Source organism: Cynocephalus volans, chromosome 17, assembly GCF_027409185.1.
Source record: "Cynocephalus volans isolate mCynVol1 chromosome 17, mCynVol1.pri, whole genome shotgun sequence".
Classification (NCBI taxonomy): domain Eukaryota; kingdom Metazoa; phylum Chordata; class Mammalia; order Dermoptera; family Cynocephalidae; genus Cynocephalus; species Cynocephalus volans.
Window position 1 is genome coordinate 31,867,856 of NC_084476.1, and position 12,232 is coordinate 31,880,087.

A 12,232-nucleotide genomic window follows, 5' to 3' on the forward strand; every position below is an offset into this window, starting at 1 on the left:
CTTGCCAGATTTGTGTACCCTTTCCATGCATGTACTGCTTCAGCACTAGGGGTAATGGCTATTCCCTATATCTGCTATTACATTCTTTAGAGTTCTCTTATCCCTTAGTGATCAATTCCCATCGTTCCAAACTCCTATTATAGTTAATAAATTTTATTTAAACTTTCCCTGTTCAAATTACTGTGTGCTTTTTGTCTTCTGAGTAGACCTGAACTAAAGCAATTGTTGGTATTACTTCAGGACTCTTTCTGGATCAGTAATCACTATTTTTGCCTCATGCTCTCTTCATGCCAAGAGTAAAAAGATCGAGAGCACTGACATCAAATACCTTAAGCCAACAATTCATAAACAAATTAGTATTTTCAATTTCTCCAATTTTACAATAAATCTTACCATATTTTTAGCCACCTCTGCTGCCATTACTTCAATTTGACCTTCATAGGATTTGATAGCTTCATTTACAGCTTCAAGTTGTTGTTTATAGGATGCATGCTCTCTCTTGAGTTCTTCCAGCTCCAGAGTGATAGCTTCAACTTCCTATAAGAAACACAATAGCTGGGTATTCACACAGGTTATTAACTACTGAAAAATAAATACATACAGGGCAACAAAATTAATATTCTCATGCAAGGAAGACCCACAGCTTAGTTACCACTCCACCAAAAATATGTTAAGCTGCTTCTGCAGGAGGAGAAAAAGGAAGTTTATTTTCCTATACTGAAATCAAGAAGATAAATGTAAGCATAATTTTTATGAGTTCAAAGAACTCTCCATAAGTTATTTCCTGTACAATTTATTTCTATAGGAAAAACAATGTAAAATTCTACATAACAGATAAATTAGTGGAGGCAAAGCTTTTTTAAAAGCCAAATTATTCAATGTGCAAAAAATTTTCTCAATTTTCTTCTTTCCCATTATAGCATTTAGTTCATTAGAAAATACATTGTGTAGCTACTTAATGATATAATCTTAAGATGGGTTTAAATAAGCTGTGAGGAAAAGTAAATTTAGGTGAAACTGTATAGAACAAAAAGATCACAGCCTTCGGAGACAAAAACCTAGGTTCAAATTCCAGCTTTGGCACTATCCAAAAGATATAATAAGGTATTGCTAGTCTATAACTGAACCACACCTTGTAAACATATCATGGTTTGTCTTACATTATTCTATTCACAGTATACACTCACATAGGTGGTTACCAAATAGAAATGTCAACTCATTGCATCTCTGATATGACATAGCTCCACTACAACACATAATCCACTTCTGAAAGAAGGTCATCCATCCCTGAACAAAGCATTTACCAAAAGGCAACTTTGCTCTTTCCCTAAAATTAGCAAGCCAATGAAACTCATACTCATGACTATGTGAAACTCAATTACAGGGTTTTCAGAGAACCGCACATTTATTTGACTTGTGAAACTTGTAAGATGTGTAATTTATTTCCTAAAGAACACAACTTGCTTTTAGATTTTGAGATCAATACGAATAAGGCTAACCAATGATGCTGTACCACCTTCAGTTCTACACTGATTTTAAAAGACCAGTTCCATTCAAGAAAGGTTTATTACCTGTTGTTTTTCTTTCATTTTTTTGCTAGATGCATCTGCCTTTGTTTTGGCACAATCCAATTTTTTCTGAGCATCCTTTAGTTCTCTCTCTCTTTCAGCTTCTGCATTTTTCATTTTGTTCTCCAATACTTCATATTTTTCTTCTGCTTTTTTTTGGATCTCCTTAGTGTTTTTTAAGGTCTCTTCACTTTCCTCTGCATCATAAAGTAGGCAAATGTGGCTAAATTAACAGTTACAGATCAAGGCTTATAAATTCAACTTTTAATAGAAGAAATGGTCTAGAAAATTAGAAGACAGAGTCTAAAAAAATTAACTATTCCAACCATGTTCTAGAAATTTAATACTTGAAACACAGATCCTGTGTAAGAGCAATACCTCAAATATCTAAAGATCTATAAAGAAATTATTTCTAATGTTATAAAATTGAGTAACAAACTTTACCTAGAACTTACCTATTTTTAAAAACAATTTGGAGCAACTTATTAAAAAGATTACAGTTTATATATTTAACATACCTATATGCTTCCTAAAACTAGAACTGACAGTACTGGTGAATAACCCTTATCCAAAATGCCTAGGATTAGAACTGTTTCAGATTTCTTAGGATTTTAGAATATTTGCAGAATACATACTAGTTGAGAATCCCTGATCCAAAAATCCAGAATTCAAAATGCTCATAAATCCAAAACTTTGAGCACCAAGATGATGCTCAAAGGAAATGCTTATTGGAGGATTTTGAATTTCAGATTTCGGATTAGGGATGCTCAACCTGTATAACCATGATATTTTTCATTAATTTTAGTTGCTAGAAAGCTTACAATTAAATTCATAAACAAGCTTACTTTGTGTTCTCTGCCAATTTATACATATTCAAGAAACCTCTCATGAAAGTAGAGAAATATTGGGAGAACATGTCTAGGACAAAGCACTAGAAAAGTATTATCACCAAATTCATGAAAGAAAAAAATTAAAATGCAAGATAGAATAGACATTTTGCTGTCACAACTGACATACACTGTTAGTGCTAGGACCTAAGTCCATGTACAACCTCGGAAGCCATGACTGCACTATTTCTTACACTAGTTTTCACTGCAGAATAAAAATATTAGTGGGGAAAGTGGTGTGTGGACACTGTCCTAAGGAATGAAAAAGCCAAAAGTTACCATATACAATTAAATCCTGATAAAATAGTCCAGATAGCTTCTTAAAACTGGGAAGATAGCTATTAATTTAATTACATTAAACATTAAAAACTTTTGTGTAACAAAAATAGGATAGACAAACAAAATTAAAAGACAAACACATAAAAAAAAATGCAGTACACACAACCTAAAAGAAATTAGAACTCTTAATTAAGTATGAGAACAATGGGGAAAAAACTGAACATACAAAAAAAAAAAGATTCCAAATTTCACCAACAAGCAGGAAAATGAAAATTAAAATGCTAACGTGCCATTTCTTTACAGCCATCAGACTGGAGAATTTTAAAAGTGTGGAAAGAAAAGAATGTGGAGAAATAAAAACATTCTAACGCCACTGTTGGAAATGAGTATTATTAAAAATGGACAGAACTTTGGCAATATATAATAAAGATGACCATACCCTAAGACCCAGAAATACCATACTTAGATTTACCCTAAAGAAACTCTCCCACAGGCGTCTTAAATATGACAGAGTCTTCTAAATACATAAAGGATATCAACAGAAACAGATTAAGCACAAAATGTTTTAATCTTACCAATAGTTTTTTTAAGGGCATCTAACTCTTCTTGTTGCTTGTGATAGGAGCTTTGCTGGAGCTTGGTTTGTAATAAATCTGCCTCCTCAGTTTTCATCTCCCACTGCTGTTTTAGCAGGCGATATCTTACAAAAAGAGAAGTTTATAGTAAATGACAGCAAATTTTCTGTCATTTGAGACATCAGGCTCTTAACCTAAATTAAACTCACATACAATATAAACAATGAGATGCCACTGGCTACAGGAATAATTTTGATGACTCTGAAGTTTCTGAGGTATCAATTAATTCAAGTCTGACTTGGTCACTGAAGGTAAACAACTCTAAATGACCAAGATTTAAAAAAACTATTCACAGAAATATTTTTAACTTTAGAAAGCACTAAAAATAATTTTTGAATAGGTGTCCTTAAACATAATCCCTCCTGCTAATTCTTAACTAAAAGATAAATTCCACAACTACTTACTGCATAAACAGATTAATTATAGCAATCACACAAAATTCAAAAATCTGGTTATCTACTTATTAATCCCTATTTCAAATGTTAAATAATAATAATAATGTTCTGTACTTTTTATAATGAGACTGAGTTAAGAAGACATGGTATTGTAACTAAATCATCTGCAATGCACTTTCCTGAAAACCCTATAATTCTACCCTAGTTCTGGCTGCTTAGTTATTTCTCTGAAAAGTATTCAGCTAATTTGGTTGCAGTGAAATTTCAAGTTAATATAAAATCACAAGGTACCTTGTCACCAGAAATCCATAAGGTTTGGGGAAATAAGGACATAATTTATAAAATAGAAATACTATGTTGAGTTTTCTCACCAGTGCTCGACAGTAATTTTAACTTCAAGTCATTTCAAAAGGTAGAATGTAGAAATTTAAGGAGATTGTTATTTTCCTGACAGAGTGTGAAACAATGGATTTAGCTAATCTTTCCAGTCTCATATTTTTCAAAATTTATTTCCTTTCCTTGACCTCAGTGCCACAATTAGTCAGCATGCCCATTTTGCAGAATAAATGATCCAATACTACTGAGCAAAATTAACAGTTCTAAGTCAAAAGTGATTACAAACTCATCACCTTGCTAGAGCTTCCACAAATCACCGAAAAATTCTGTTACATCTTTCTCACAGAAAAATTTCATTTACTCTATGGTTAACTCAATTTATGTTAATGACGGTAAAATGCCATCTTAACATGTATATTACGTTTGAAAGTAGTCTTGGAATGGTCACTGATTATAAAAATCTCTTCCATATATACAGTGTCTCAAAAGTCTTGATGCGATTTTAAGCTCTGATAATTTCAGAAGTTGAATTCTACAAACTTACCAAAAAAAAAAAAAAATTATTTCAAAATTTAGATTTTTTACACTATTGTGAATTCTGAATAAACATTTTTAAAAGTCTCTATTTGTCACCTTCAGAGGGACTGAAAAAAATTAAACTTTCAAACAATGCAATTTGTAAATTTGTAGCACTTACACTCCTGAAACTTTTAAAGCAAGTGGGGACTCTTCTCCCAGACGACCACAGAGCCAGTTCACTCACTTCTTTCAGGTGTTCATTCAACAGTCACGTTCCCAGTGAGGCTCTTCTTGACCACCAAATCTAAAATTTCAGCACCTTTTTGACCTAGATAGTTCATATCTCCATTCCTAATTTACTTTTTTCTTCTAGGACCTATCTAACATATGTTTTACCAATTTATCTTTCTCTATTGTCTGCTTCTCCAATTACATGCAATCTAGATAAAGGCAGAGATATTTATCTACTTGATTCATTGCTGTATTCTCAACTCCTAGAAAAGTACTTGGCACATAGGAGGCACTCAATAATTATGGACTGAATAATGTTGAGTGACAAAAAGAGGTTACATTAAATAGCATGATCCCAATGTTGAAAAACTAAAAATATACATATACCTGCACTATACCCAAACAGAAGTAATGTTGAAAAGCATGCATACATAACTGTATCTAAAGCTACATAGAAGAAACTTTGAAAAGAAACACTGAAGTTTTAGTGCTTTCTGATGTGAACTTGTTTACTTCCCTTAGGCAACCTAGTGATCTTCAGTATCTATAGGACAACCATCATGCTGCTAAATTTAGTGCAGACACCCGATCAACACTATATTGCCTTATATAATTTCAAACCAAAAATGTAAGCATCTTCTGGTATCAGACCCCAGAGTATCTACGGGTTTCCCCACCAACCCCAGCAGAATGTTAAGAGTGTTTATCTCAGCAGGGAGAGGGAGACATTTGACTGATTTTTTTTTCCCTTTAGCTTAACTAGATTTCACTAATTTCTTATAACAAAGACATTACTTTTACCAATAAGTTATCAACTCAATTTATTCAAATATTTTAAATAAAATCAGGCATACTATAAAAAAAAGGCACAACCTGTATTTCTTTAAATAAAAGTAAATTTCTTTCATGCATATCTTTGATCAAAATAAAAATATATTTAGACATTTTGCTAAATCCAACAGAAACTTACTTTTCAGCAGTGTTTTTAAGACCTGCCAGTTCCTCCTCTAAAGCCTGTAGCTCATTCTCTTTGATTCTCAGCTCATCTTGAACATCTTTGAGTTCTTGAAACTTGGTTAAAATAGAAGCCGCCTGAGATCGAGCACCTGATAGAGGCAAATTGAAAAATGTTACCACATACACGTTAAACAATAAAAAGTTTTCTAAGGATTATGCTGGAAATTATTCAATAGCAAATCTTTTAGTGAGCTTATAAAGCTACAGAATTAATTCCATCACGTGAACCTTAGGACATACATAATTACAAGGAAATAGTTTTAAGTACACGTGGTAAATTATTTATTCAAAATAATCACTGTCTCCCTCCAAGGCCCATTTTCCACCGTACTAACACTGGGTTTGGCCATGTGACTTTGCTGGCTAATGAAATGGGACATGTGCCTCTTCTGAAAATAAGCTTTATGAGGTAGCATATAATCCACCATTTGCTTTCCCTTTGCCATGAGAAAAGCATGTTCAAGATAGGAACTACTTCTCCTTCAGACTGAGTTCCAGAATGAGAACAACATTGTTCAGCGGCAACTGACCTGCAGAAAATGCAACATAATTATGAAATAAATTTGTTGTAAGCTACTAAGATTTGGGGGCTGTTTGTTACCATATTATAACCTGGCCTAAACTCTGATGTAGCAGACCAAGCAGAGCAAAATAATTTCACATTACAAGCAACTGTAATCATCTGACAAAGATAGAATGAGGTATTATGTTCACAAGGAAACTCTGTATGTTTGATGAGAGAATGCCAAGGTCAATCAGAAATGCTGTTATGAACACTTTGTTAATAAGAAACAGGGTTACATATTTGCCATCACATAAGTAAAACTTCAGGAGCATCCAAATCAATATAATCTAAAAAGTTTCTTGTGTTTTAGATATTTAACAATATTTGGTCTCTCTTTATGTTTCATTTGCAGATACTAGTCATTTTATTACATACTGGGGAACCTGATACTTGATCATGAAGTTCATTTAACTGGCTACTGTTTTCTTGGCCTAGAAAGAACTTAAATCACCTGATGTCTCAGAAGGCATTATACAGTCTACTGGGTCAAAAGCACAAACTCTGAAATCAGACTGCCTGGATTCAAATTACGAGCTTTGCCATTTACAAGTGAGTTATTTAACCACTCTGCCTTAATTTCTGCAACTGTATATTAGAGATGGTAGTAATATGCCTACCTATAGTTGTTATTAAGGATTAATTGTTCAAAGCCCAAATAACAGCTTTATAGAATAACAGAAATGTTCTATATCTTCATTGTCCAATTACCCAACAACAGTTTGTTGTTACTGAGCCCTTAAAATGTAACTAGTGCAACTGAGACAATTATTTTTAATTTTATTTAATTTAATTAACTTAAATATGTAAAGAGCCACATGTGACTAGAGGCTACTGTATTGGACAGCACAGTCTTAGAACATTGCCTGGCACACAGTAAATACTATTCGTATTTGTTATTACACTATGACTTGAATCAGATCTAAAAACTCAATGTGGCAAACATTAGAAGAAGAATATGATCATTGTCTGAAATTCCTTTTTTAAAGCATTACGGCACTTTTGACAGGAACGGTGACAACACTGGTATATACATGAATTAGAAGTTAACATGTTTCCTAAATAAGTGGGTAGTTAGGCTAAAAATGTACGTAATAAAAAGACTTCATTTCCCAGTGACTGGAATATTCTGAAACGGCAAAAAGCAAAATTAAATAAGCAAGAATATTCCAGTATCAATATCCCAGTGACTGTAATATCCTGATAGAGCAAAAAGCAAAAATAAACAGGAATAGATTTGAGATGAATAAAAGAAGCTGTAGGATTAATTAGCAGACTATGAGATCCCTGAGGGCTATGACATTGTATAATTTCTCAATATTATTAAGAACCTGTCACATGGTATTCAAAAGCCAAACTCCATCCTTAGAATTTACATTAAGACTTTGGAAATAAGCATTTGATCTTAAGTATAAAACCTAGGCTCTTGTCCTGGTTCTAACCAAAGGGTACAAATAAAACTCCGAATTATCACACCCCACTATTCCCTATTTAAATAGAAGTGGGTGGGGGGAATCCTATTTCCCATGCAGATTTGTGAAAACAAAAAAATATAAAACCTACCTCCACTCAATGTCCCATGAGGATCAAATACATCACCTCCTAGAGTTACAGTTCTAGTCATTATCCTTTTATCAAAGGCCACTTTTTTGGCATTATCCATGTTGTCACAAACAAATGTTGTTCCAAAGACAAATTCCATTGCTTTCTGAAGTTCTGGTTTGTATTCAACCAGGGAAAGAGCCACATGAACATTGTTAGGGCCAACCTGTGGGAAAATAACAGAAATGCCATAGTACATACCATTTTCCTTTTCATTCAAATATTATTTTATAAACTAGTAAAAACTGCTATAATAGAAATTAAGTAACATTTACCTTACATTAACATTCGTTTTGAAAAAAAAAAGCTTTTCTAAAAAGCTATGTAAAACTCAAAAGTTTTAGAAAACAAATTGCAGTTTAAATACTGAAGGATCTATTGCTAAGAAAAATACTTAAAATATCAGGCATTATGAGAGTTTCTATGAAGAAGGAGTCAATACCAAGTTTCCAAATCCAAAATGCACTATCTGGACACAACTTTCTTAATTACAAGTACAGTAATTCCCAGATCAACACAATTACATAAAATATTTTGTCTCTATTACTAGGAATTTGGTTGTTCCACAATGAATATTTTTTCTTTCAAATTAAACATGCTAGAGTAGTCTTACCTGCCAGTTACAGAAATAAAGACACAACTAACAAATTCAGAGAGTAAAAAAAATTAAAAATCCCTCAGTCTTCTATTTTAATCCAACTGCCTCTTCTCAACCTTTGTTTATAATGTCAAGCTCTGTCCATCCTTTTAGAGAAACTAAGCATTTCTTATGGAGCTTGGTAATAGCAGCAGGAATCACAGTGAAGGCAGTTCTATGTAATTATGTTTGGTATTGTTCTCTGAAACAGCAGCTACCATTAAACAGGTCTGGCTACTGGATCTGAGCAAAAGTATTTCTGCTGTTACTTGAAATCCCAATTTACTTCTAACACGGGGACTTGACTTATGGCTGAATGAAGTTCCTGAGCCTTCTTGACCCAAAGGTGATTTTTCAAGTAAAGGAAGTACCAACCAAAAACATCATCTTTCAATTTTTCTCCACTCATCCTTACTCTCCTGATAGTATACATATCAACACAACTGTACTTTGAAGTCATTTTCACTGAAAGCTTCTCAATTTCAGTAAGGACGTTGTATATCCACTTAGTATCTTATAGAAATACAAATATATTTCTAGGTTTTTCAGAATTGTCTTTTCAACTCATGCACTTGGAATGCCTGCTCAATAACAAACAGATATTGCCATTGAATGTCATGACTGGCTTCATGTTTTTACCCAGTATTACACAACCACTATAGCATTTTAAACATATTATCTTTGTACCCATCTACTTCCTTACAAGCAGGCATACTACTTTAGATCCATCTCAACAGTTGACTGGGATCCCAGTCACCTGCTATGTACACCCACAGGCTGAAGAGCAATCTAGAACTCTAAAAAAGAAACATCTATGCAATACTGATAAATGCCTTCAGTACTGTGATAATGGTGATCACTGTGGGCAGTTTAAATGTGCCTGGCATAAAAAAATCATGAAGAATTTTAGATATTTATCTATAAGCTCAATTCTAACTATTCAGAACTCAGAAATGTAATTTTTACTACCTGATAGATATATGACTTGACCTAAGGTTTAAAGCCACTCTAATACTACACCTTGAAGTATCAGAGAGTTCTAGCTTTCCAACATTTCTATTCTCTTGTCATCTAATTGAACAAGAGCAAACTCTTTTTTTTTGTATCTTAATTTTTTAAAAATGGTTAACAAAATTAAAAATTGTATGGTTCTGCATATAATTGTCCTCCAAAATTAACATCTTCTAACTTAAAAAAAAAAAAATACACACACACCCACACACACACACACACACACACACATATATAGATTAAACACATAAGTATGATAAAATAAGACTTACAAGATTCTGAGCAACCCTCAGAGTTTCTGGAGCAATACATCTGGCTGAAATTTTATTGAGTGGAATTATGGTGTATCGTCGCTTCAATTCCCCCTTTTCCAGTAGCTTTTTACCAGTAACCTAAAACATGCATTTGAAATTTAAAAATCCATTAATATTGATGACAGAAAAGATTAAAATGAAAAGAATGCAAGTTTAAGAATCCATAATCAAATGTTTAAAGCCTTCTATCCCAAACAATCAAATTAAGATGATATACACAATGGAATATTATTCAGACTTAAAAAAGAAGCTGCCATTGCAACAAAGTGGATGAACCTGGAGGACATTATACTAAGTGACATAAGCTATACACAGAAAGAAAATACTGTATGATCTCACTTAAATGCAGAATCTAAACAAAGAGAAGAAAAAAAGAAAAAAGAAAGTCAGATAAACAGAAACGAAGAGTAGAACAGTGGTTACCAAAGGTGAGGAGGGTGAAATAATGTATAGAAGGAGATAATAGTAGGTCAAGGAGTACAAATTAGCAGGTAAATAAGATGATTAAGTCTAGAGAGGTAACATACAACATGAGAACTACAGTTAATAATATTATATAGTACACTGAAAATCTACTGAGAGTAGATTTTAGGTGCTCAACACACACACACACACACACACACACACACACACACACACACACACACACACACACACACACACACACACACACACACACACACACACACACACACACACACACACACACACACACACACACGGTAACTATGGAAGGTGATGGATATTCTAATATGTCTGACTGTAGTAATCATCTAATTATGTATATGTATCAGAATATCATTTTGTACAACTTAACTGTATATGATAAAAAAAAATTTTTTTAAATAAGTAAATTCAATAATGACTATCTAGCATTTATACAAAAAAATAAGAACATTCTACAGATAGATGAAAAGTTAGAATTGAAGAAAGGCAGATAAATCCAGCATTTCCTTGATGGGAGGACTATCATTAAAAATAGATCATTTATCCCCAGATTATTTTACAAATTTAAGTAAATTCAAACCTACACAGCATCCCCCCACCCCCAAAACCAAAACAAACCCTAAGATTGATATGCATTCTGAGCTCCTGAGTAGGCATGGGAAGCATGAGACTTCCTTTGGAATACAGTAATCAAAACGTCATTAACTGAATAGTTTTACCCTATAAAGTACGTGACCATAGAAGCTCTAACATTAAATATCCAATTTTTCTAGAAGCACATGATTTTTCAAGCTAAAGAGCAATTTTAAATCTTCCTTAATTAAAATCAATTTACCTCTGTGTCTACTACAACATTGTAGAGTCGTTCTCCAGCCACCAATTCTAAAGCTGTGGTTGCAGAAGTATCTTTCACACTAATCAGAGAAGCTACAAGTCCTTTCACACAATTTCTATTCCAGTTCTTCTCTGGATCCCTAAGATAGAAGAGTCAACAAAAATTAATCTTAAATAAAAAAACTGAAAAAGTTATACTTTACTAGTGAAGAGCTCTTTTGAAAAATACATTAAACTATGATGAAAGCAGAATAATCACATAGCTTTAACAAAACAAAAATTTTTAAATGTCCCAGATGACTAGCCAGCTATTGATTTTATCGATCAAAAGATCTTTCAGTAAGTCTTCAATGCAACGAAAACAACATTAATGTTCTAAACTCTGTAACATACGATTACTGTAAGTATTCCATTAAAAAACCCATGTAGCAAAACAAATTATAAGATGTAAGTGCAGATACTTAATAGTAATGATTGAATAACTTTAAAGACACTTTGAACTGAGATTAAATTCTCATTTTAGTTTTAAGATTAGTTCTATCAGTAGCCATTAAATTTCACAAGAATCCCCCCTCCCAACATTTGATATGTTTCATTAAATGTTTAAGGAAAAAAATACCAATTAAGGAAAAGCAGCTTAAAAGAATTTTCATACAAAAACCTTGGTGTCAACAAAATTTGCAGATTGCCTGCCAGCTCAGATAAAGATATATCTTGACTGTTACTATGTTAAATCTTACTTGTACGCAAATCCAAGATTGGGAAATCTGGCCAAGAGAGCTTCATATGTTTCTTTCAATCTACTGATATCACGAGACAGCTGCCTGCGCTTTTCCAGAAGGCTTTCCTCCTTATTTTCTGAAGAGTAAATCATAAGTAAATTGAAACCAAGTTTTAAAAACTCAGGTATTCTACTGTTTTAAGGAAAATATTAGTAACCTCTATTTCCAAAGCATTC

The 12,232-nt window shown here is 32.9% G+C and overlaps 1 protein-coding gene across 1 annotated transcript in view; it reads right to left on the reverse strand.

Annotated features, from left to right (window-relative positions):
• Positions 1 to 12,232, reverse strand: part of SMC2 (structural maintenance of chromosomes 2) — a 46,215-nt gene that overhangs the window by 16,870 nt on the left and 17,113 nt on the right. Inside the window, exons 12-19 of the mRNA XM_063082077.1 lie at positions 12,015 to 12,132; positions 11,276 to 11,414; positions 9,952 to 10,071; positions 7,993 to 8,197; positions 5,821 to 5,956; positions 3,310 to 3,434; positions 1,572 to 1,765; positions 394 to 537 (exon numbers count right to left, since the gene is read on the reverse strand). Coding sequence (XP_062938147.1) covers positions 394 to 537; positions 1,572 to 1,765; positions 3,310 to 3,434; positions 5,821 to 5,956; positions 7,993 to 8,197; positions 9,952 to 10,071; positions 11,276 to 11,414; positions 12,015 to 12,132 — 1,181 coding nt within the window. The remainder of the gene's footprint in view (positions 1 to 393; positions 538 to 1,571; positions 1,766 to 3,309; positions 3,435 to 5,820; positions 5,957 to 7,992; positions 8,198 to 9,951; positions 10,072 to 11,275; positions 11,415 to 12,014; positions 12,133 to 12,232) is intronic.